At 40.9% G+C, this 26,565-nt stretch overlaps 1 protein-coding gene across 2 annotated transcripts; it reads right to left on the bottom strand.

Moving 5' to 3' along the window:
* Window positions 1-288: 288 nt before the first annotated feature.
* On the bottom strand, window positions 289-21,367 carry smg6 (SMG6 nonsense mediated mRNA decay factor). 2 transcript variants are annotated; one of them, XM_004550157.4, is made up of 19 exons: window positions 21,240-21,367; window positions 16,740-19,110; window positions 16,399-16,591; window positions 15,905-16,015; window positions 15,588-15,712; window positions 15,058-15,136; window positions 12,191-12,301; window positions 11,678-11,893; window positions 9,744-9,805; window positions 7,287-7,432; window positions 6,773-6,886; window positions 4,940-5,114; window positions 4,140-4,359; window positions 3,784-3,963; window positions 3,418-3,582; window positions 3,184-3,328; window positions 2,775-3,019; window positions 2,578-2,659; window positions 289-2,458 (listed from the first exon to the last, which is right to left on the bottom strand). In XM_004550157.4, the coding sequence occupies exons 1-19, from the start codon at window positions 21,328-21,330 to the stop codon at window positions 2,328-2,330; spliced, it is 4,962 nt and encodes a 1,653-aa protein (XP_004550214.1). In that variant the 5' UTR covers window positions 21,331-21,367; the 3' UTR covers window positions 289-2,327. The 2 variants fall into 2 exon arrangements, with proteins under 2 accessions (XP_004550214.1, XP_004550215.1); XM_004550158.4 differs by having other exon boundaries at window positions 15,588-15,694.
* Window positions 21,368-26,565: the final 5,198 nt, after the last annotated feature.

The following is a 26,565-nucleotide window of genomic DNA, read 5'->3' as shown; positions in this document are numbered from 1 at the left end:
CACACATGTGAAGCTTTTGGTATTCCATAGCCGGCTTGAAATGAGGACAAAGACCCCTAAATACAGACATTCTTCGAATCTCATGTATGAAGAAGAAAATCAATGATCTGCATTTAGTTTGTTCAGTTTCAGGGTCTTGGCATTGTACACATACTGGCAGACTCTAACAATGGAGGCACTGCTAGTCATTGCTAGGAGGATGTTACCTTGTCTGTTCATTACAGGCCAAGAAAAACATATTCTACATCCTGGCATTCTTCATCTGCTCGCCAATGAGGTGAAAACAAAGCCTTTAAAACATTTTTAATGACGGATGAAGGGAAAAGTCATTTGAGTTAAGCTGCTTACAGCACTACATTTGCTCCAACACTAAAACACAGCAGCAATGCCCACTTAACACAACAGGCTGCACTTAATACTACAGCAGCACCAAAACAGAGGGTCTGAAAAAGACGAGTAAACCTAGCAGACAGCTCATACAAATACATAAACGTCAATGAGCGATGGAAGACGGAAAGAAGTTCAATAACATTTTAAATCCAAAGATCTGAACTGGGATGAGTGAATGATGAATAAGTGTAGTTTCTGACATATATTGTGACACAAATACAAATCTAAAGCATCCAGACTGTCTTTTAAAGCTACAACAAAAAGCACAACACTTTTTTTCTTTGTTTTTTTGTTACATGTCTGCCGCCTGATTTTCACGGTAATTTTGAAACCTATGTTTATGTATTTCAGCTACTAGAAAAGCGTGCTTGTAAACTGAAAGGCAAATTCACACTGAAAATAAGAACACTAACTATACAAATAATGTAATGAGAGGAAAGCTACTGAAATCGTAACCTGCTGCGGTGGTTTAAACAAAACAGCACAAATAAATTCACAAGTCTATACTTGATAATAAAAATCCTGCAAAGTCTTTGCAAAGGATCAGAGCATGACACACGATGGGCCGGGTCAGCGAGCGTTTGTAATCCTGTGCTTCATATTGTTTAAAGCCATATATGGGCCGAATGCCACTTAAATGAAATCCTATTTTCTAGAACTGAAAACCTAACACAAAACAAACAAATCCAACCTTCAAAGCAACAAAATGACAATTTGACAAAAAGGGTGATGGTTTCTGATGTCTGAGTTTTTATTTACTCCCCTTTTGTGCCAGGGAATCAAAGCCCTTCCCATTATATTTGTATGAGCACAAATTCCATCACACAGATTTATGTGGATTTCAGAATAGCGTCTAATTTGTCTTCAACGGCTCGAGTCGGTGCTGATGTTTGATCAATAAAATGATGCTCTCGGAGTACTTATAACTCTATTTTCACCCTGACTTAAATTAAAACTGGATTTGCTTAATTAGCAGATCTTTTTAGGAAAACTTTGCAGATGTTTATTATCAGAGCTAACAGCTTTTAAGAACAACATATTTTACAACAGGTAAAAAAAAAATTAAAATAAAAATTAAAAAAAAAGTACAAACAGGAGACTAAACCATATCCGATGTTGCCGTTGACTTTACAAAGAAACAAAAACAAACAAAAACTGTTAGTGTCAATCTGGAGGAATAACCCAAGATACCAAACAGGCATCAAGCATTTCCTGGGTTAGCAGGAAATGCCATATCTGCATGGGATTCCGTGGAAGTGCTGAGTTTGCATGAAGGCTCCTGATTAAACCCCCCCCCCCCCCCACCCCACCTAATATCAGCTGCTTTTTTTTTTTTTTTTAACTGTATTGACACAGACCACCCAGCTGTGGCCATTTCCTCCTGCCATTCTCTTAGCTCTGCTGTTTAGGCTGAAGCTTTATCTAAGCCTGGGCCCTCAGAGAGGGGTACAAGTGCCATTTATGGCCTTCAGTGATGCTGTCTTTAATCAATTAAATGACCATAGACACTCTTCCCCCATTCTGGCTCATTCTATCATCAGATTCAAATTTTAACACTGCCTGCAGAGCATACGATTTATAGGAGCAGAGGTTTGCGGCTGGACAGGGCAACCTACAAATCAATTCACTCCATTTTTCCTCCTTCCTCCTTTCCACTCCAGCCTTTCTGAGACTTAAGTCTTTCCTGCCTCTCTCCAGGGAAGCTCTCTGATCTTAACACACACATACACACACTTACTTTGTCACAAGGGGGAAAAGCTAATTGAAACCACTCTGCTCTCTCTACATTTGCTTGTTTTTCATAAGAAGTGGTTCTTTACTTTCTTTATCATTTCCTGTCCCCTGTTATCTTCCTCCGCTCAAGTGTGTCTTCTGTCTTGGCTGACTGACAAGCAGACTTCAGCAGTTGGGTTCCTTGTATTTAGGCTTACTCTGGTTCAGCCCACTTTGGCCCAGCTGAGGAAAGAAGGGATGTCTCGCACAGGTACGTTGCGGGTCAAAGCTTTGACACGGAGGTTACGGTCATCTGTGAGGAGTACCACTTCTCTCTGGAGCCTCACGGTGCCATCTGTTTTTGAAGCAGGAAGCCAGAGAGGAGTAAGAAATAAACACTTTTTAATGCATATGCATGAATGTGAGGAAATATGAATGCACACATGGAGCAAATGGTAGGTTAATGCTACATACTTCTCTGATGAGGCATGAAATCTTTAGCCTTGTCTTTGCAGTAGTGAAGACAGCAGGACAGAATAATATCATCATTGTTACCCTGAAAAGGAAGAGACCATTCAGTTAGCAAAAAACAGCAGATTTAAGAAGCCAACCTTTGCTTCTAAGCAAAAGAAACAGGCTTTAATTTGTATTTAATTAATCTGGGTTTCTACCTGTTGCCCAGACATATCCTCGCTACGGAAGGCAATAGACTCAAGTTGATTTCCTCTGCTTGTTAGAGCTCTGAGGCACTGTTCTCTGGCTTCGAATCCTTTTTCTAAGAAAGCCACCGCCATCCGAGCCTTCTCCTGCACAGCCCTCACATGGGCCGCACTGACACTATAGTTGCGCCCTCCTGACTCCACTCCTCCACCAAAACTGTCCTGGCCTTTAGCCAAGCCATCCAACTCTGTAATCACTGACAGAGAGAAAACAGACCACGTCATGAGCATACATATGATTTCTACATGGAAATGTATGTGGAATCCTTATCATTTTAAATGTCACTGAACTAAAAGCTAATCCTCCTCCACCTGCTTTTATTCATTTCCTCTTCTCTTTGTCTGTGTTTGTTATTCTTACCGATGAGTGGCACAACTATTATGTATGTTCCACACTGCAGGAGTTTCTTCAGCCCTGTCAAATGATCAATAAATCCATTTGTATCTGGAACCAGAAAGAGAGGCCTCACTTCAAGCTCCAACTGCCCGCCAGTCTGCAGCACCTCCTGGAACACACACATTTATATTTTACATGACATTCAACTCTGCGACAACTTCAGACTCTACTATATTAGGACGTGAAAGCCTGTTTTACCTTTATTTTATCCCTTCGCTTTTGTTGCTGTGCCAGTTTATTGGCAAGGACATGGCGTCGTGCCTTGAGCTCTCTGATGTCATTCTCGCTGTCTCCGGCCTCCTCAACTTCCTCTTCCTCTGATGCAGAGAGAGAAGACACTGCCTCGAGTATGACATCATCTCCCTGTTAAACAGATGCAGACGATAATGAGACATTTTCTACCTCTTGTTTCAACAGCCTCTGGAAATTTTAACTCCAGTGTTTACATAAATTTAATATAGGTAAAAGCGTGAAAGGCAATCAGGCTCTCAGAAGAAAAAGACCAGAGGGAGAGAGTGAAGAAGTAGAAGGATTATTGGAGGATGCGTAGGAGAAGAAAGTCACCTCTTTTTCTGTTAGAGAATCCTGCCTGCTTCTTGTATCTGTTGCGTGGTTAGGTGCAGGAGGAGTTGCCACAGAGATATATTTGCCTCCCTTGAAAGCCAACAAAGGCTCTTCCTGTCCACACAAAGCCTCCAAAAAGTACTTCAGCACAGTAACTCTCTTACAATCTGCTGCTATAGCCTGAGGAAAGAAGTTTGGGGTTTATGCACATGACAGAGAAGCAGAGGATGAGCGTGAATACAAAGCCTGGCACTCAGTAGGTGACAGAAGACTAAACAGAGGAATATCCAATAAGTGAACTTAACTTAAGCGTTTAAGTTATGATGTAATGAAATACAGCTCTCCTTTCCACTAACCATGTCAGTGTGTCCGTCTGTGTAACATGGCTCCTGTGGTGCAGCCAGCAACGGTACAAAGCCAGCAAGCAGACGGTCTTCCTTCAATTGAAGCAGCATAAGCTCCTCATCCCCCTCTCCTTCTTCACTATCCACTTTGTACAGGGGTACTTCGCCATGGTCCACGCGTGCCAGCAAGTTACACAGATCAGCCAGGCACTGCCAGACATTGGGGCTGCAACTTTAAAGAAAGGAGGAGAAAGGGATAAAATAAAAATGAATTAAAAAATTAAACAGTAAATTTAAAGAAACAGTAACTATTTGTGGTCCTAAAACTCACACTCACTGATCACTTTATTAGGTACATCAGGTACAAAATATGAATTTTCTGGCTATTTTTTTGAAAATATTTAATCAGCCTCTAACATGGCAGCACCTCATTGTATAGGGCAGAAATGCTGAAGATGACCTGCTGAAGTTCAAATGGGGGGGCGAGGAATAATAATAATAATAATAATAATAATAAGTATACTGTAAGTATAGTATACTGTGGCGGCAATAGGCATAGTATACTACCTGGTCATTATCACACTGTGAAAAGTAACTATATTGTTTAAAGAGTGGCAACAATTTAGAAACTAAATATATTTCCTGGTAGCCAGAAACATGACTTGGATGGCGATGTTCTGTTGTTGCTGGTGTATGAAAGTTAATAAGTATTATTAGGTCATCTAAGTGATGTGTTTACAACTTGTTTCTGCTGCTGCCGCCAGGTGGAGAAAAAACAACAACAAAAGTTTACTCTAGGTTAAAGTTCGCACTCTATACTGCATGGTGGTGGGTTCCACTGGTCTGGGTGTCCCAGCATCCAGTCAGACCAGACTTTGATGCTTGGCAGCATTTCCCTTAGTTCTAGTGGGAAGGCAGAGACTCTCACAAGACCCTCCATCTCCTCCGCTTTACCCTCCTCCTCTCCATCTGTCATTGGGACTGGTTCTGAAAGAGAGTTTTTCGAACTGAAGTCTTCAATATCACACAAAACAATTGAAATTAACACTATGGGCAATTTCAGAAGTGGAAAAAAGTCCAAACATAAAATTTACAAAATGTTATCACAGCTGTAAAAATGAAGATGCATCTTCAATCAAGTGTAATGGTGCGACCCAAGTCCAACCAAAAGCAAACCACATCTCACTTTGCAGTCTACACTATTCACAGAAGGTTAAAGAAAATCTTAGGATTCATTTAAAGTTTTCCAAAAGCATTTATCAGCGTAACTGAACTTTTTTGTCTAAAGATAAGTAACAGACGAAGGGAGACAGGGCTGACTACATGTTTGAATGCTTTTACCTGCCAATTCTATAGTAGGCATTAGCAGATATATTATAGTACGTAACTGATCTGGTCAGTTAAGTAGGAGAGGGGGTTGTTAATCAGTTTCAGCTGCTTTGATGGTCTTGAAATTAACAACAGGTGCACTAAAGTGGCAACAATGAGATAAGTCCCAAAAACAGGAATGGTTTTACAGGTGGAGACAGACATGTTTCCCTCCTCATCTTTTCTGACTGTTTTACATCAGTTTTGCATTTAGCTGGTCAGCGTCACTGCTGGATGCATGAGGCAATGCCTGGACCCTACAGATGTTGCAGAGTTAAGTTCAGCTCCTCCAAGACAGTACTACATTACGCAGACTTCCCAGGTTTGCTGTGTCTCCCAGCACAGTCTCAAGAAATTCTAGCAGACAGGCTGTTACTCTAGGAGAGCTGGACAGGGCTGTTGAAGGTCCTTAACTCATCAGCAGGACCGGTGTCTGCTCTTTTGTGCAAGGAGGAACAAGATGAGGACTACCAGAGCTACAAAACTACTTCAAGAAGACCACTAGTGTGAAAGTTTCTGATTGTCTGGTCAGAGACAGACTTCACGGGGGTGGCCTGAGGTCTTGATTTCATCTAGTAGGCCCTGTGCTGACTGCCTGGCATTATGACGTTCAATTGGCATTTGCCACAGAATACCAGAATTGGCAGATCCACCAGTGGCACACTGTGCTTTTCACAGGTTCCCCCTGAGCACATGTGACAGCCCTTACACTGGTGCAGTGGGTCCTGTGTTCCTCCTGGTGTATGAAAATGCCTGGCCTCATGTGGTGAGAGCATGCAGGCAGTTCCTGGAGGATGAAGGAATTAAGACCACTGACTGGGGCCCCTCATTCTTGGCTGCCCTAAATCTAATTGAACACCTCTAGGACATCATGTTTCAGTTTGTCCAATGCTCCCAGGCTGCACCTCAGACTGTCCAAGAGCTCAATGATGCCCTGCTCCAGATCTATAAGGAGATCCGCCAGAGGACCATCCATACTCTCATTAGGTGCATTTCCCAACATCTCGTCATGCAGTTATAGAAGCATGTGGGGGCCATAAAAACAGAGTTCCATCTGAGTTTCTGCACATCATTTTTTTCACCTTGATTTTTAGGGTCTTTGAATTCAGTTATCTGCAGGTTGAGAATTTTCATTTCCATCAAACAATGTGATCTGATGTGTTTTCAAAATTGCTTCTTTAATTTATTTGAACAGTTTATGATATGAATATTGTGGCTGAACTGTAAGAAAAAAAAAATGCTGTTGATCAAAAGCTTGATGTGTAAAGCGTGAATACCTGCAGGAATTTCTTGAAGAAGTTCTGTGCAGCGCTGCACCAGCAGCGCAAACATACCGAGACCCAGGGCAGTGCTCTGCTCTTGTAAAACAGATCGCACTTCTCCTTCTTCACCTGAAAGACAGAATTTCAAACAGTTGTTTATCACTGCCTTGTGTGAAACCACGGCTTGGGTCTATACATATTTGAGTTGGAAAAGAACTCCATGCTCAGTTGCATAACAAAAGACCTGAAATGAAAAGATTAGAATCAAAGTATGTTAAAATCAGTTAGAATCAGTCTGCAGTGGTCACTAAACTTAATCGTGTTCAAACATGCCAACCTATTAATAAACGGAGTCAAATTTTACAGAAAATAAAGTCCATGTTAAAAGCTTCATGAAAACTATTTTTACCAGCCATTTCTGATAATACTGCAAATAAACCTCCAGTGTTACTACCACAAACAACTTGACATTTGAAAATGATGATTATCATTATCATCATCATTATCATTAGGTTGTGCACAATATTACCTTTGCTGTTGGCATTGTGTATGGCGAACATATTAATGGTGATGATCTGCAGCATGTGTGTACTTCCCAGCATGTGTGGACCGTGTTGGAGCAACGTCCTGAATTCCTGCAGAACACGGGTCGCAGCTCCAGGAAACGTTTCCATGCTATACAGATAAGACACACATTTCCAATGATATGTCACTGGCACAGAGGCAAACAGAAAAATAAGGTTTTCAGTATGTAGTAGTCTCTGAGTCGATATGCTTTTGTAAGCTCACGGAGCTATTCAGTCGAAATAGAAACTTGGCTACATTAGGATGTACTACATCTGCTCGCTCACATTAATACTTTATAGAGATTGAAAATGTGACGTCATTTCGGGGTAAAACCGCAAAGGATTGTAGGTACGAGTGGCAAGCAGTACTAGCCACGGGAAGCCAACAGGTAAAGAGATGGTTTTTTTGTTTTTTGTTGTTTTTTTGTTTTTTTTTTTAATCGGATTACGTCGTGGAAGAGAAATTGTTCAAGCCGTGTTTCCGAAGTAACAAAGAGCTGACGGATGGCCTGGATTGCAGCCATTCGAAGACCAAATATAACGTTCCAGAACACTCCAGCTCACATGTTAGTCTGCTCCAAGCATTTCCACAAAGGTAAGTCTTCTGTTGTAGTTATTACATAATTTATCATGACATAATTGTTCATGTAGTTTACAAATAAGTCTCATATTGATTTGAATTGAATTCGTTGCGCTATGCTGCTTTGTTCACTGTGGCTTTTCGGGCTAATGTTTGTTGCGTTTTGTAGGAAAACCAGCCTACAAAATGCTGGAATGCGATCCAGACTGGGCACCCTCTATCAACCTGGGTCATACAGAGTTTAAAGCTGCTACCACAGCGAGATTTGGTTAAGAGAGAGAGCGAGATCAAAACAGACACAAAAAGTCAGGCATATATGTGCCCAAGTGTTGTATTGAAGCAATCAAGTGATAAATAACTGTTTCCCAGTATGTTGTTTTGCAATGTTTGTTTTGTTTTTGCATTGTTGATTTGTTTTTTTTACCAAAGCAGCTAATAAAGCACGATGGAATACAATTTTACCTCTTTCTTGTAAGAGGCTATAATAGAATGAAACAATGCCAGTTATAAATAAAGACAATACATTAAATGAATTACGAAACACTCATTTTATTTCTATTAGATCTGAAAATGTTGTGTAATACAACAACCTGAAACGATAAATAGATTGCGTTGGCCTGTACAGGAGATAAAGGAAAAAATGTAACAACAGCTGTGAAATGGAATAGTCCAAATCACCAAAGTAAACTGGATCTGGGCTTGTTGCAGGGATCTGAAGTTACTAAACATTTTGTGAGTGTATGCACTCACACTTAGGACCATATAATAATAAATATGTGCGTGACGAAAGCTGGGCAGCTCCGTCGTTCTGTACATAACTGTTTTTGGGGCAAATAAAATGCAAGTAGGGATTAAAACCGCAGAATGAATGATTACCGGTGCAGGAAATGCTAGCGCTTGATGCAGTGTTTTGATTTTGGTGCCACTCTTACCCACAATGTAATGCGCGAAAGTCACGTGCTCTGTCGATCTCTATTTTAACGCTGTGCTGTCACAACACCCAACATTCTCCACACACCAAGTCACATTATTATATTGACCACTCTTTCCACTGTTATACTGACCCACTTTAATGTCATCTGACATCTGCACTGCTTGCCTGCACTCCGTTTGTGTTGGATTTCTTGTATTTGAGGCATTTCATTTAGTAGACACTTTACTATATTCTATTTATATTATGTATTTGACATTCTGGCTGCTATAACAGAGGAATTTCTCAATATCAGGTCTAAATAAAGAATTTTATTTTATGCAGACACCTGAGGCTTTGAGTGTGAAAACATGTGAACTGATGTATTTCAGTAATAATTGTTTTATAATGGCACACACAGCTCTGACTGCTTCAGCCGCTGCCAAAGGCAGCAGCTACATCCTGGTTCTCAAAACAGAAACCATTATAACATAATGGGAATAATCCAATTTATTACTCAGATCAAGAGCGCCATTAACATTATTGCATTATTCCATAATAGTGCTCACCCGCTGATATAGTTCTATTTTCAGAAATCATCTAAATATGCAGTTTTCATATTATTACGAAATAATGTTAAATCATTTAAATTTGCTACAAACACTACCTTTTTGTTTATTAAGAACTAATTAATGTTAATGAGGCAGCAGGTAGAGTGCACTTAGTGCACTGCAGTCAATTTAGTTAATCTAGTATATTGTTGATTAATTTAGTTAACCTACAAAACACGCAGATTGATCTTCTGGTTAAAGCCTAGGCAACATTTTAGTCAAGCACATTTTCTTGGGCTAGCCTCAGTGCTATTTTTCATCATCATCATCATTCTTTTAAACACAGTCAGTCTATGAACTTAAGAGCTGAAAGACTCACCCCACTTTAGTGAAGAGCTTCCCATGAGCATGCAGGAAACTCAGAATGAATCTCTTATTGAGCTGTAGAGAGAAAAAAAAAAAAAAAAAAAAAGACAAGGCCAAATCAGAAAGGGGGAAAGGATTACTAATGTTCGTGCAACAGTTTTATTTACTTACTAATCCACAAGTGCAACACATTGCAAGAAAACATGTTTTCATCCAGAGACGACGCACATTTTGAAATGACGTCAACATTTAAGTGCGCTTGGTATTTTGAACAATAGGGTTAGGAAGAAATGGGACTAAGAGACAGCAAAGAGGATACATATGCCTCTCAACAGTGTCCACTGACAAATAATAGACTGATTATGTGGAGGAGGACAAAAAATAAAATAAAATGGGAACAGAAAAAGGCTGCTCCTGCTTCTTCTGATGCTACAGCCGATATATCATAATATAAATGATACTGGAATGTAGGTGTGTAATAAATTATAACAGCATATTTTTTGCTGTGTAATATTAAATTGTAAATGAAATCAGAGCTTCATCATCCTTGCAGTTACAGGGAGTTTGTCAGTACCTACATCAGCTGACTAGGCAGCGTCAGCATAATAGCCCAGGTTTTACACTGTAAATAATGTAGAAAAAGCAGATAGTGTCTTTATCTTTTCTGTGTGCCACTGCATATACATAAGGGTTGGGTGATATATAAAAGTTTTACACCCGACAATCGTAAGTCCAATAATCGATGATGGGCGATATATTTGCGCATGCGCAGACTTTTTGATGGGCGGAGCAATGTAATCATGCATGGACTGATTTGCGCGTTTACAACACAGAAGAAGTCTAAACATGGACTATATGCCCCAAAAAATATAAAGTCGCTAATTTGGGATTTCTTTGGCTTTAAACCAGATGACAGAGGTAAACCTAAAGATATAACCAAAGCGGTGTGACGCTTGTGCAGACGTATAGTGCAAGCAAAGGACTCAAACACGACTAACTTGCATGAGCATGTACGTGTCCACCATCTGAATGTTTTTTTCTGAACATGGGCTACTGCCTTTCTTTCTTTCTGTTATGAATTTGAGTAAATGAATCGCTGCATTTGGGTGCACTCTGAGGAGGGTGCACTTACTTGCAAATGAAAGAGGGTGCTGTTAAAACAGTACTATTATTATTTTTTTTACCTGTTGACTGCTTCTATTAGCTCCATCATTATTAGCAAACTTACTGATGGGGAAATAAATTAATAAATCGCCCTTGTAAAAATGATAGTCGATATATTTGTCCAATCGCCCAACCCTAATATACGTGATCTGAACCCAATTATTTATTAATTTGGGAAAAAAGTGCTTGGAGTCCAGCTACTCAATACTGTTCCTGCAGCCAAAGACAGTACTGGAGCCGCTGCTCCTCTTCTTATGAGCTGCTCATAATATGCTTTCATAGACCCGGTTTAATCTACCGTACTCTCTCAGCTAGCACTGTGATAAATGATGAAATAGCAATACTCTGTCTATACCAATTTCAATTAATAAATAATGGTGCTTCACTGCGAGCAAAAAATGTAAATAAAAATAAAAACAGTAAAGAGGTTTAAAGACATTACTCAATTCAGGCAGGGAAATGAAAATGAAATGAAAATATGAGTCGACCGAATGACAGCCTAGGGGGAAAACGAAAAAATGACAGAGGGCATAAATGAGCACCAAAACAAATTCATATAGACTCTACGAGAGGAAATAAATTAGAGGAAAAACTACATGGGATTACAAATAAAACCTTATTGGAGATGTCTGCAGACACGGTGTTATTTTTTCAAGGAACCCAAAGTCTGGCTGCTGTGCAAATTAAAAAAAAAAAAAAAAAAAAAAAAAAAAAAAAAGTATGCAGAGGAAAAACAGAGGACTTTGAGCTGATATGTATTAAGGAATAGACACAGAGACTTACGTCAGCAACGCTGAGACTGCCCAGCTCTCCATCTTGTTCAGAATCTCTGCTGGACTCACTACCTCCTCTCTGAGAGGAAGGTGCTGCTGCCTGTCCACTGGGGCGAATCCAGATCTCCACACGTGCGCCTTCCTCCCTTCTTCCTCTTCCTCTCACTGCTGGACCCCTGGAGCCTCCTTCATGCTCCTGCCTCCTCCTTCGCTCAAGCTGCTCTGCCTACAAAAAAAAAAAAAAAAAAGATAAAAACAGTCTGTCAACAAGAAACACTTGCAGTGCCTTAAGACCTAATTTTTCCTCATAAAGCAATTTATTAAGCAAATTTATTGTAGGGTCTATTAGGCGGGGTGAGAAAACACCCTGTGGCAAAAACTGGCATTATAATTATGCATGAATCCCTACTGGCTAGACAGTTCTTCTCAAATTAAGTTCTTGAGATCTTACTTGATGTGATCTCAAGTGTTTTCTGTTGTAGAAATCTGACAAAAGTTAATGTCCATGAAACGTGTATCTGACCTTACGCTTGGCTTCCTCAAAAAGACTCATGAGGCTCTCCTTTGCAGTCAGAATGGGATTGGAAGCTGCCAAGCTACGCATATAATAACACACAGCATCTAACTTCCGCTTCTGTAGGTTAGAAATGGAGAAGACATAAATAAGAAGAGGGAGGCAACACACACACACATTCAAAGCACAGTTATATTTTCCCCATTTTCAGGGACATGCAAACAGACGCACAGTCACTAAAAGACAAATCCAGTTACTTAATTCAAACTGTAACATTTCTACCCTTAGGAGTCCTGAACCTAAGTACAGCAATGCATTTTCCATTATTAGGGTACTGTGCTTTACAATTTGAAATACTACATTACAGCAGGTCTCATTTTTAACCCAAGGGCATCAAGACAGAGAACTGTGGGAGATACAGAAGTAGCCAAAGGTTTAGGGTTTCAGAAATGATCAAATGCAGAGGCCTGCCTTCCAATGAGTTTAGATTCAGCTGGTTGAATATGAAGGCATGTAACACCAAATGTATCAAATTTGATACACAAGTTTTTGAGACATCTACATCATCAGTATGATTTTATAACTAACCACCTTATGTGTTTTTGTTTAATATAAACAGCTCCACTGGTTTCTTTTTTTACCTTGCAAACTGAAACCTTGTCTTTCTGCTTCAGATACATACTGGGGGGTTGGACACTGGATAAATCCTCTAAGCCAGGGGTGTCCAATTGGCCCGCAAGAAATTTTATAAATAGAATAGAATATGGCCCGCTCTTCAACTTTTGCTTGAGTGTATTGCACGTCTTAGGTTTAACACCAGGGGGAGCTACTGTTGATCAAGCCAGTTGCTCCACCAAAAAGGACAATCACAGAAGAAATTTACCCCAAGTTACTAAACATGGCAGAACCAAAGAAGCGAAAGGTAGGAAGTGAGAGCAGAAAATTTCAGACACGGTGGGAGAGTGAATATTTCTTCAAAGAATTCAAGGGGAAGTGTGTCTGTTTGATCTGCACTGAAACTGTGGCAATTATGAAAGAGTATAATGTACGACGTCATTATGAAACCAAACATCAGGCCTATGCATCCTACACTGGTGCTGAGCGAGAGCAGAAAGTAAAGCAAAGGGTAGCTCTCCTGCAGGGTCAGCAACAGTATTTTCTTCGTGCCCAAAGTCTGGGAAAAGGCTACAATAGCCAGCTATGAGGTCACCCAACTCATCACAAGACATGGCAAGCCTTTTTCAGATGGAGACCTCATAAAACACAGCCTCGTTAAAGTCGCTGAAATAATGTGCCCGGAAAAAGTGCAGGACTTCAACAACGTCAGCATGTCCAGAATACAGTTGTGCGATGCATTGAAGACTCGTCAGCCAACATTAAACTGCAGCTGTCTGATAAAGCTTGTGCCTTTGATTTTTACTCCATCGCATGCGATGAGAGCACTGATGTCACAGTCACCGCACAGCTGCTAATTTTGTTGCAGGGAGTGGACGAGAACTTTGGAGTTACAGAGGAGCTGCTCGATCTTAAGAGTCTAAAAGGCACAACAACGGGTATGGATATTTTTGAAGCTGTGTCAGACTCAATTGACAAAATGAGACTTAAATGGGACAATGGGAGTTATAACAGACGGGGCTCCAGCTATGGCAGGTGCACACAAAGGAATGGCGTCTATGATGATCGAGACCTGGCTGCCAGCCATCCTTCGGTCCAAAGTGCAGCATCACTGCTCCCACTGAGTGCAATGGCGTTCCCACTTAAGGTGAGTAAAAAATATATTCCACAGTACCCGTGTATTAATGAGCATGCATGTACAAGTACACATGCTTCAAATATCAATAATGCGCATCAATTCTGTCACTACCCTGCTTTGGTGCACCACTTTCTTATATGCATTTTTCTTGTTAACACAGAGTACACACCGCTGTGCACAGCGCACACACTGCACACGCAAAGTCAGCTGATCTCATCTGATGCAGATTTGCTCCTTGATCAAGTGACATTTGTCTGGATTTTTGGCACAAGGGGCGTAGGAGGAGCACCGCAGCTGGATGGCCCGATTTACATACCCAGCGCAGCTGATACTCACCAGAATAATTTACTAAAATTATATGAACTCCTGTAATTAAGTCCAGTTCAATCTGTTAATGTCGATAACCGTTTCAAACGAACGTTAATAGGTGTGTTGCTAAGCCTAATAACTTTAATAACAAACTCTAAATGTATCCGTCCCATTTTCCTCTTTATTGTTTTTTCTCTGTAATGTAAATCTTCTGTCTAAGAAGAAATCTGAGGCTGCTGTTCTGAGAATGAGCTACCAAAGCTTTTTCTGAATAAATCAGTAAAGATCCATTTATGGAAAGTTGTGATGAAGGCAGTTTTGTCTTTAATTATATTCAACAATATAACACATTTGACCACTTTTAATTGATTTTTCTAACTTTAATACACTAAAGTTAAGGCTATATACCTAATTTCTAGTAAGTGACCTAGCCCCTCCTATATTTTTATGTATGTGGCCCTCAGTGAAAAAAGTTTGGACACCCCTGCTCTAAGCGTTTAGTCATTAATTTTTTCCTTTGATCCTTGACAAGTAAAGATCAAGGCCTACATCATAGAGAACATTTTTGACTTGCTATGCATTAATTCTTTTGAACCATTACAATTTGGACATTGTATTAAAAGGAATAACTCTCAAACACCATTCATTCAATATTGCATCAACCTACAAGAGTTGCATCTGAACTTAAAACTTTCCTGTAGGATAAATTAGTTAGGATTAGGACCACTTCAAAATGAATGTTTCAAAGCACGGAGCTATGAGAATAAAAAAGTGAAGTTTCTCAATACTTAAGAGTCTGATCTATATCACTTACTGTATAAACAGCCAGCAGAGCCAGCTGGTTGTACGGGCGTCCATTTTTTGGGGCAATCTGCTGGGCCTTCAGATACCAGCTGTGGAAAAGTAAACAAGCAGTCATGACACATCAATAAAGAGACAAACGTTTTCAGTTTCTACCTTAAAAGTTTAAGTAATCTGTCACATATAGGTAAAAAGTTATCGTGTCTTTAGCATATAATAACTGAAACATCTAAAGAAGTCAAAGTTTCAAAGTATAGTGACCAGTCCAGAACTGTAGGTGTGCATATCTGGGAGAAACAATGGAAATGATCAGCCACTTGCACTGCATGAAAACGGGTATAAAACATCTGTACTGCTTAGAAAAAAAGAAATAGAAATGGTAGTTGTGACTCCTCATTCGTTAATTCAGGAGTTGTCAGATTTTTAAAATATCAGTCTACTCACTTGTTCAAACTCAAATTTGAATATCAAGACACATCCCACACTCTTGAATGTTTGTCAGAAATTTTACAATGCCAAGAGAAATCTCAAATTCAAGCCTACCTGCGAGCCTTGCCATAGTTGGCAGAGTCACTGGCTTGCTCCCGATAACGTGCTATGTCACCCTGACAAATCATACAGCGCTGAGCACTAATGAGTGCATACTTCACCTGAAAAAAATGTATTCGCTACATAAAAAAAAAATTAAGAAATTGTCGCAACATTTGTTGTAACATGGAAATCGGGTGACTTTTCAAAGCCGCTTACTGGATGTTTTCATGTACAATGGAAACTCATTCACTACATTTTGAACATTTAGTATTCAGTACAACATTGAACATGTTACAGAAGCAAAAAAGCTAAAAGGAATGGTTCCCTACCGTTTTGCGTAATGGACGAGCCCTGATAGCCATGCCATCCATATAATCCTCTAACTTAAATTGGTATACTGTCTGAAGCTTCTGAAGTAGTGCGTCAAAGAATAATTCCCCCTGTAAAACACAAAAGAATAGAAAAATATTATAAAAATTAGAAGGACTTTCCCTCTTAATTATGAAATCAAACTCAACTCCCTACCCAAGAGTCATAAAGTCCTGCAAAGGAAGTAAAAGTTTAACAAGACTTTGTATTTATTATTAATTTATTCTTCTCTGTTAAAAGTACATGAATTACTTCTCTAAAATGGATTTGGAAACAAATTTGTCCCCGATTTAGGTAACAAATACAATTTGCATCATCTAGTGATACACAGACTAATTTTGGGTTATGAATGAACCCATAATCGAAACCATACAGGCAGAAAAGTGCCCAAGTGATTGTTAGATATGTTTCTTGGGAAACCTTTTCCTATGCAAATTTCCAACACGCTCCTTACCTCATCAAGCAGTGTAAGGAGCTTGTTTCTGATATGAGGGGCATTGTCATAGGTGGGCTCTTTGAGTAGCTGCCGGAAGCGCTCTATGACCTGGTAAAACACATTCTTCCACAAAGCCTGATCCACGTTCTGAGAGTCTGAGAACTCGATGTCTGTCAGGATGACCTGCTCATATATCCCCAGAAGGTCCGCTCTTTAAAATGGAAGGAAACAACATGATAGTGCTTTTTTCAACTAGATTATTGGCTCACTTGTCACCGAGACAAATAACTGGCATTAGGACAACAAACCACAAAAACACAAACACAGAAAAATGTCTAGCTTTGTCCCTGAATGCTCACCTGAGCTGGGCCATGCGATCTAGTCCATCAGCACTCACTCTATCCCGGGAGAGCAGATTACTTAGCTGAAGCTCCTGTGCATCTGCAGCCCTCAGCAGTCTTCCCAGCTCCCCTCTGGTGTGTTGCTCTGCCTCTTCAAATGTTACACTGCCTCCTGCACCCGGGAGGGAATAACCTGATCCCCTGTAATTACTGCAGAACTGACCCACACCAGGGCTTGGATACATGCTATTAGTGTAAGCCATTTGGTAGGGTCCCATATGATAAGGAAATGGATAGCGCTGGTTGGTGTTAGGATTATGTGGGCTGCTGGAGGGCACAGGGTAGCAATACGGGTTGTCCGAGTTTTGGAATTTGTAGTAGGCCATGGCAGAAGCCTGCTGGGATCGAAAGCGCTCACCCTGCGTGACTGGAGGGCTGCCTGCTACCTCATCATCTGTGTCCAGAAAATGAAGCTGTCCATATCCTGTACCTGTCTGAAGATATACAGACTGCTGAAGAGATGAATGCTGTGAGGACTGATTGCTGGTAAGAGCAGGTTTTTGGTCTGGGTTATTTGGATCCCAGAGTCGCCTTGCTCCTCCTCCTCGACCTCCTCTACTCCTGCCAGCTGCACCACCTCTAATTCCACCAAAAAGAAGCCTTTGCCCCACTTCAGGTGAATTAGAGATATCTGTCCGGGCCGGAAGTACCAGGATGCCCCCACCTCGGCCACGAGGAATGGGGCCCTCCTTGCGATGTTGTGCATCCCCACTATGTGACGAGGTGTCCGACTGTTTTTCCAAAGAGACCCTGAGGATTCCCTGACCCCCACCTTTGTTTCCCTTTTGTCTGTTTCGTTCGCCTCTCTGTCTCCCTCTACTTAACTGGCCCTCACCACCTCTTCTCTTCCTCCTATCGTCTGCTCTGTCACTCATCTCACTTCCTTCCAGTGATTCTGTAGAGGATTCCTCATTTGTTGTCCAACTTTTTAAAGGATGCCTTTGTCCTTCTCCACCAACAATAGCCCCCTTTTTATTGTTGTCTCTAGAATGTGACCAATTTGTACTCTCCACATCCTTTCCTAGTCCAGGATAATCCAGGCTAGTCACACTGCTCGCTGAGCTACTGCTGTAAGTTCGATTACGTGAGCGCCGAATATCTGATTTGGAATAGCGTTTCGAGGTTGGTGTTGTGACATTTGCATTGGATCGATTTCTGTTTACGTTTTTTTCTGTCTTGGCATCTCTCTCAGCATCTCTGGATCTGCTGTTGTTGGTTTCGCCACTTCGGTTTTCTCTGCGGTTCTCTCTTCCTTTATTTTGGTGTGTTTGCTTTGCTTTATCCATTTTCTCGACGTCTGCTTCTACAGCTCTCTTGTCTTTTTCCCTCTCAGTATTCCTTTGATTATTCTTACCCTGATCACCTGCCTCATCTTCTTTTCTGGAGTCCTGAGTCTTTTCCACGCCTCTCCTCCTTCGGTTTCCCCTTTCTCTCTTTTTCTCTGACTTTTCTTCCTCATCTTTGGTTCCTGACCCTTGACCTCGCCTTTTCTTGTCAGTTGGTTCCCTTCCCTTGCAACTTAGTTCTCCAGCATCTTGACTTGTATATTCAACTTTATCCTTTTTTTGCATGTTGAGATTTTCAACTTTGCTAGTAATTTTCTCCACTGAAGCATCAACGGGTATTTCAGGTGTTTCCACATCTTGGCTTCCTTGCTTTCTACTTGCCTCACTAGAAGTAAACACCTTTGCACTCTCTTGTGTGCCTTTTACTCTTTTATCTTTTCCACTCTGCTTCTGTATAGAGGTTTTTATGTCCACTCCACTTTCCCTCGTACTTTGCTGAGATTCTGGCTCGGTTTTTTGCTCTTCCTTTTTAGGAGGCTTATCCTGTTCTCTTCCAGCCCCACTGTCCTTCCCTTGAATGTTTCTTCTACTCCCAGGTTGATAAAATTCTCTGTCTGGTTTTCGGGTTTTCTTTGCTGGCTTAGCTGCTCCTACAGGTTCTTGATGTTCATTTTCCTTTTCAACAAACAATTTTTCATCATTTGTATCCGATTTATTCTGCGCATGTCTCCCTTTTCTGCAGTTCTGACTGTTACCACCATCGCCTCTCATCCTGTCTTCATCCTTTTTATTGGTACCTGTCCCACTGTCTGTCCACCCTTGTCTCTCCAAAGGTGTCTCCCCAGACACAGCCTTTTTTTCACTCTGGGATGGCTGATCATGCTCATGTGATTCGGCAGCTAGGGGCTCACTTTGACCAGTTTCTGGCTCACTGTCATGGTTATGTCGTCCATGTCCAGGAACTGGCTGGTAGCGTTGCAGATCAGGACGCTTTCCTTCACGCCTTCTGTGCTGCTTGTGTGTGTGATGCTCCTGTTGTTCCTCTGCAGAAAGAACAAATTAAGTTTATATTTAATGGACTGTAATCCACTGTAATGGTAATAATCCAAAGAAGCATTTAAGTTCTACAGAACCCAGAGCTAATGTAGTGTGTGACATTATAAAAGATGTCAAACTAATGGGTCAGTACACCATAAACGTGAGGAAGGTCTCTCTGGCTTTTTAGTCCAGTCGGCCCCATATGAAAAGTACTACTTGTTATCAGATACATCGACTCAGATATTAACTTTTACAAGTTCCTTTGTCAGCTAATTTTTAACCACAAAGTTTAACTTACAGGCTGATCCAAGGACTATTAAGTCAAGTGCAGTTGGCCATGTTAGTCCCATCATCCTCCTTGTACCATTTAGCAACTCTGTCCTGAAATACGGTGGTTTTTAGAGCTTGCTTATATTGGACATATTAACTGTTTTAAAGCATGCAAACTTCTTTTGTACATCCTGTATACTAACTCACGTGAGGCATCAGTCACCCAGGCCAAAAGACTGATCAGCGACCAACTGGCAACCTCCAGTCGTATTTTCCTGACTGGTTTTCAAACAGGATCCTGGAAGTTGCTGGACCAAAAACCTCACTGTGACTGCTCAGGTATCTAGCACCGTGCCAATAGCTTGTCTCAGAGTTTTATTTTCACCTTTTGAAAAATACTGGTTGCAGAGTTAAGACACAAGTTTTATTTTTTTCCCTACTGCTTGGCGAGTACTTTGTGTTTGCAGACAAGCTGGCATTTTCAATGCAAACTACTGGTGACTGCAGCAAACTGCAAGCAAACAAAGCAATCCCCAGGAGTTCTTTCGTGAACCATCTTATACATTTTCGTGACTAATTTCTAGCCACTTCCAGCAACCACTCGGGAATACACTTTTTTTTCACCCCCTCACAAACAGCGACTGCCACATGGTCGTTGACCAGCTTGTTTCAGAGAGGATATATGTTATCCCCAAACTAACTAAATATCTACTGAAAACGAAACAAACCTTTTTACCAAGCAGCCTTTAATGCAAACTTCTCCCACTAGCTCTTTAACCATAGACTAACCTCAAACTCTCTCTAGCCCTGCCTGTTCTAGTTAATATTTCACTTATAACAGGAAACCATTATCAGTTAAAGGTTTTTTTTTCTTTCCTATGAACATATTGTAAAGCACTGATATGTTTAGTTTTGAGGTTTCTTTTTGTTTAGTGATGCACCACTTGTTAAATTCTGCGCGGATAAAACATTTAAGAAACAATTTATCCACTTTTTTGTTAGTTTATTTATAGATAGAGTAGCGACCTGGGTGTTTCCTTTCTCTCGCCCTGTGACAGCCAAGATAGGCTCCAGCCCAACCGAAACACTGAACTTGATAAGCGAAAACAAATAGATAGATGGCTATTTTGTTTATCTACATACTGTACTTGTTTTTTCCTCGGGAAATAACTACACTTGTATTATGTCAAAAATAATTAAACGTCGCTTAGATTTTCAACATTTAAACGGCACAAAATAAAGTAAATGTTGTCTTCTTGCTAACAGGCTGATGTCGGCCGATATCATGGTGATCATGTAAGTTTCACACACAGCCACCTGCTCATAGCGTTTATCAAACAGAATCCGCCTTGCAGGAATGAGCGGAAATGACCAGGTACAGATAAATCCACAAAACTTCCCACAAAACTAAGAAACCCGCATCACCCTTTTGACGTCTTTCTTAATAGCCGCAATGTGCAAGTTTAAAGTTTACGGTTGGAAGAGTTGGCGAATTCTGTAACATTAACTATCATTTAACTTAACCGCAAGAGGAGTCTAGCATTCTCGTTTAAAAAAAAAGCGTAGTGTACTTTAAATGCAGACATTACGCGTAAGAAAGAGCTGATTAAATGTTTAAAGTAGAAATACTAAATCGTGACAAGACTATGACGAGCGTTTTGTAGAGGGGGCGTTTAAAACAGGCAGCGCGGGACTGTGGAGTAGACAGGCACACGGCTGGCTAGCTAGCTAACAACATTAGCTAGATACAAACTTGGTAACTCCCGTCGGTCACTTTCAGATAACTTGGGATACTTTTTCGCTTGAATTTCAAGACTCTTTCAGCAATTTGTTCTTTACGCGTATCCAATTAACTTATTCTCACCTTTGTGACACTCAGTAACGCTGACTGAATTCGACGCTTCAGCTCGGAGTTCCGCAGCTGAGATTCGCACTCTATCCAGTTCCGCCGCCATCTTTGCTTTCACTCGAACAAACACAACAAATACGGTGGCCCCGCTGGTTCAAATATCTTAACCGGGTGACGTTGCAGCCAGCAGTACTGTTCCTTCACAGTGACATCAACCCGTGCATATTTTTAATCAAGCAATGGAATGAATAACAAAATTTTCGATATATATATATATATATATATATATATATATATATATATATATATATATATATAAATATATATATATATATATATATATATATATATAAATATATATATATATATATATATATATATATTTTTTTTTTTTTTTTTTTTTTTTTTTTTTTTTTTACATAATTTGTGGTTCTAAATTTTTTAAAAATCAGTCAGGCAGTTTCATTACTTTATTAACTTAAGTTACTTACCAACAATCTGTATAAAAACATTTGATACATGACATAAACACATTTAAACCATTAATTTGTGGTTGCTTGCTTTAAAATATAATGTAACATATACATATAGTTTGTGTATAAATATACCCTATATTTATACATAAACCATATAAGATGTGCCTTTTATAGTGAAAATCATTTTATTATATGATAGATAGATAGATAGATAGATAGATAGATAGATAGATAGATAGATAGATAGATAGATAGATTTATCACATTTTTATAGAAGTCATTCTGATGTAAATATTACGTAGGCATTGACCTACATGTGAGGCCTGTGTGGAAGAGACAGGTCAACAAGTTATATAAAGATTTTTTTTAACAGACATATAGATCGTATTTAGCGTCAAACATACATGGCAGCACAGGACTTTCATATATGACCACTAGGTGTCAGGGTTGATTATCTATTTCCTTTTTTTTTTACCCAACTGTCCTTTCGTCCAATACTTCTGATTGGCCCAACAAACTTTCCCCTAACTACTTTGTAGTAATTTATATGAATGTAATGCACTCTCTTCTCTCTCACACCTTCTACTGATAGCTTCCATGTGAACTTGCAAGCTGCATGATGGGGAAATGTGAAGAGAGATAAGAGATAAGATAAGATAAGATAGAACTTTATTAATCCCTCGGGTAGGTTCCTCTGGGAAATTCGATTTCCAAAAAAAGCACAGCAACGACCAAAGTTACAGTTACAGAACTGTTATATATATACACACACACACACACACACACACACACACACACACACACACACACACACACACACACACACACACACACACACACACACACACACACACATATATATAAATACAGAGACAAATATAAATAAAATATACGAAGGGGATAAATAGAATAAATAGGAATAAAAAATAAAAATACAAGTGAATTGCACATTTCAAGTATTGAGTCTATTGCACTGTTGACTATTTACAAAAAGTATTGCACAAGGTATTGTACAGTGAGGTGAAGAGGCACTACAGCTTAGTTGTTCCCCCTCCTTTGTCCTCCTGTTTCCCCTCCCTCTCCCCTCCAGAGAGGAGTTAAACAGTCTGATGGCGTGTGGGACAAAGGAGTTTTTAAGTCTGTTAGTTCTTGTCTTGGGGAGAAGCAACCTGTCACTGAACAGACTCTTCTGATTGTTTATGGCTGTGTGCAGAGGATGCCCAGCATTGTTCATAATGTCCAGCAGTTTCTTTAATGTCCTTTTCTCTGCCACTGTCACCAGAGTGTCCAGCTTCATGCCGACCACAGAGCTAGCCCTCCTGATCAGTTTCTCCAGCCTGGATGAGTCCCTCTTTGCTGTGCTGCTCCCCCAGCACACCACAGCATAGAAAAGTACTCCAGCAACCACTGACTGGTAAAACATCCTCAGGAGCTTCCTGCAGATGTTAAAAGACCTCAGCCTCCTGAGGAAGTACAGTCGGCTTTGGGCTTTTTTATACAGGTGCTCTGTGTTGCATGACCAGTCCAGTTTATTGTCCACCCACAGCCCGAGGTACTTGTACTTGTTGACCACCTCCACCTCCTCCCCCTCTATCTGAACTGGCAGTGGACCTTCTCTGGACCTCCCGAAGTCCACAACCAGTTCCTTAGTCTTTGAGGTGTTGAGTTGCAGGTGGTTTGTGTGACTCCATGCGACAAAGTTCCTCACCAGACTTCTGTACTCCTCTTCTTGATCATCCCAGATACACCCCATGATGGCCGTGTCATCTGCAAACTTCTGAATATGGCATAATTCAGAGTTGTAGCAGAAGTCAGAGGTGTACAGGGTGAAGAGAAGAGGGGACAGCACAGTTCCCTGTGGTGCTCCTGTGCTGCTGACCACTGTGTCAGACGTGATGTCCTTCAGCCTGACGTACTGTGGTCTGTCGGTGAGGTAGTCGGAGATCCAAGCCACCAGGCAGGGGTCCACCTCCATCCTGTTCAGTTTTTCCTGAAGCATACAGGCGTAATGTGGAACAGCCAAAGCAAATATACATGAAGATGGGGCTCTGTGTGCGCGAGCGTGAACGTGTGTGTGTGTGTGTGTGTGGGGGGGCAGTCATCTGCATATGAGGTAGTATGTGTACAGTTTAAGCAGAGATCATCTGTGTGGTTGATGCTAGAGTAAACAGCTTCATTTCCCTAGCAACACCAAATTAAAGGGCCAGAGTCTCTTGTCCTTCGTAGAGTCTCCCACACATTTTTTTTAATCCAGAGGCAAACTAAACTTTATTTTCTGTAACTATTCCTCCCTAATGTCACTAAATTATTTATCCAAGGTGTCTGGCTCACCTTTTTGGCATAGTAATCAGGAATGTGGCCTCTTATATGTGTCATTAAAAGAAGTTACTTCTGTCAAATAGCCACTTAAGTTTAAACCCAAATCCAAAAGCAATCATACGGCTGTTTGAGAAAATCTAACTTGTAAGAAATCAGAAACATTTTTTTTAACACAGTGATCTGCACACACTTCATTTTTCAGATTTACATTGTGGTTTTCTATTAGCAAAAGGATTTTCCTACACTGTCATGGCGCTGTCTTATTTTCTTTGTGCTGATCACGACAAGGCGGTGCACTGTTGCCTCACAGCGAGGGGGCTCGAACCTTCAGGTCGGCTGGCCTTCTCTCTTCCACACTCGACATGCTTGTCAGGTGTAAGTGTGATTCCAAATTGGCCGAAGGCGTGAATATGAGAGTGTGTGGTTTCCTCTCTGTGTGTTAGCCCTGTGACTGACTGCCAACATGTCCATGGTGTAGCTTGGATTTGATTGGCAACTAGTAAAATGGTTGGACTGAATGCTTTTATTAACAAGGCATATTTCTAATCGATCAGTAATTTGATCTTATTATCCTCTCACTCTTCTCAGTGAGTCTATATTTTTCATTTTTCATTACAAGGATTCATATGTGGTATCGAATGATGTGTAAATGCAGAATACAGTTGTGATGTAATGCTGGCAATGTCTCTTGATGAAGCGCTGGCACACCAGGGGTTGTAGAGTGTTTCGTGTCTGCAGTGGAAAGATGTGAGAGAGGGTGGGGGCTGCCGGAAGTGGTGGGTGTGTGTCTCCCTGTGTTGTGTGTGTGTATGAGTCTGTAAGTGTGGGTGCCTGCGTGCCCGTCGTGTATGTGTATGCGTGCAGAGTTCTGATTGTCGGTGCTGCACCACGGTGCAGGTGGAGCAATGCAGGATGACAAGAGACACGGAAGGACAGAGAGAGAGAGGGAGGCAGGGAGGTTGTGAGGGAGGCAGACAAGAGAAAGAGGGAAAGAGGTGAGGAGGCATGATGCAGGAGGAGAGGAGAGAACAGGAGGAGGAAAGACCATGAATACAGATGAGAAAAGCGGGGGAAGCTGGGAGCTTTTGCAGGTGAATTTCTGACACCGGGGAGTTTCTCCGACCCAATCAAGTGTCGATCTTTTCTGCCCCCCCAATCTAATTTTTTTCCCTCTCCCTCTCATTTCTGCCTCTCTCTTTCTCTGGCCTCCCCCCACTGGGACACTGGAAGGTGGGAGGAGATGACTTTTTAGAGATGACTGGAGTGCAGAGGGAGGAGGGACAGATGGGGGAATACGCTCGCTGGAAGTAGAACAGTGTGTGGAGCAGAATTAAAATGCCGGGACTGGGGTCTAAATAAAAGAGAATAAAAATGGCTGGAGGATGAAAGTGAGGCAACTGCAATGGGACCCACATCTCGAGTAGTGAGAGAGACAGAAATGAAAGGAGCAATGTGTAGGAGAGACAGACAGGAAAACTCAGAGTAAGACAGACTGGGGGCCAGAGGCTTGTGTGACGCATATTTGCTGGCACTAGATGTTTGGAGACTATCCATTTCAACTGTTTTTTTAATGTATAATTCACAAAAAGAAATAGAAGGAGTGACAGGGGAGTGATGAGCGAACAGACAATATGAGTACATGGAGTGATGTGTCAACAGAGCAGCCAAACAGAAGACAGTGAATTTTAAACAAAGAGATAGGAGGTAGAGTGTGACAAAGGCTGAAGCAGGGAAAGCTCACTGACTGCATTTTACAACCTTATACGATCAAAGCTGTATTAAAAATATTAATCACATTTCATAGCTCAAAGAACAATACTTCTTAATTTCTTATTGCACACTGTGTCTGTGTTAGCCTGACCCAGTTCTTCGCTGAAGTTGGGTGAAACGGTCAAGCCCTAAATTATATTAGTGACCAAACTTTGGCTTCAGATGAAAACTATGTGTCTGATTTCTTGTGTTCTTCTCTTGTTCTTGTGTAAATGTGGTTGGGATTGCTGTAGGTTCTGTGTATCTGATTGATGTTTGGCTCCAGATGCACATTCCACTGTCACAGAGCACCACTTGTAGCTGTCTGCACGGGAACAATGGTCTACAGGTAAACATAACAAATGGAAATTGATTGTGCAGCATCATGTAATGACTGACCCACCTCAGTGATTGTTAACAAATAAAATCTAGGAAATCTTTTTTTGGATCTGATTTTCAGACACATGGAAAATCCTGCGTTGTTTTTACTAAACAATGCATGTCAGGCAGACATGACATGTGGTCAGTCTGTAAGCTTCCAACATATGGAATCATATGCCAGCTGAAATAGTCCCTGTGATCAACGCATTAAATTCCAGTCATCTCCACGCTTAACTCGTGCAAACAGATGTGCTCACTCCAGCACCGGCACTCCCCTTTGACACACTCGTGTGCGCACAAATGGCTGCCTACACATACGCACAGCTGGCACTGCACATTAATTACATTCAGCATATGACTTTGGCGTAATGGTGGGAAGTTTTTGCGTGTGTCACTGTCAGAGTTGCAGCTGATGA

The sequence above is a fragment of the Maylandia zebra genome, linkage group LG10, assembly GCF_041146795.1.
Source record: "Maylandia zebra isolate NMK-2024a linkage group LG10, Mzebra_GT3a, whole genome shotgun sequence".
NCBI lineage: Eukaryota > Metazoa > Chordata > Actinopteri > Cichliformes > Cichlidae > Maylandia > Maylandia zebra.
This window is presented reverse-complemented; position numbering and strand designations above follow the sequence as displayed.

Excerpts from the sequence above, each read along its gene's own strand:
- smg6 (XM_004550157.4), bottom strand. The coding sequence starts at position 21,330 with ATGGCGGCGGAACTGGATAGAGTGCGAATCTCAGCTGCGGAACTCCGA. Across the intron at positions 2,660-2,774 it reads AGGATATGTCTGGGCAACAG|GGTAACAATGATGATATTAT; the intron begins GTAGAAACCCAG and ends CTTCCTTTTCAG. Across the intron at positions 2,459-2,577 it reads TTTCATGCCTCATCAGAGAA|ATGGCACCGTGAGGCTCCAG; the intron begins GTATGTAGCATT and ends CTTCAAAAACAG.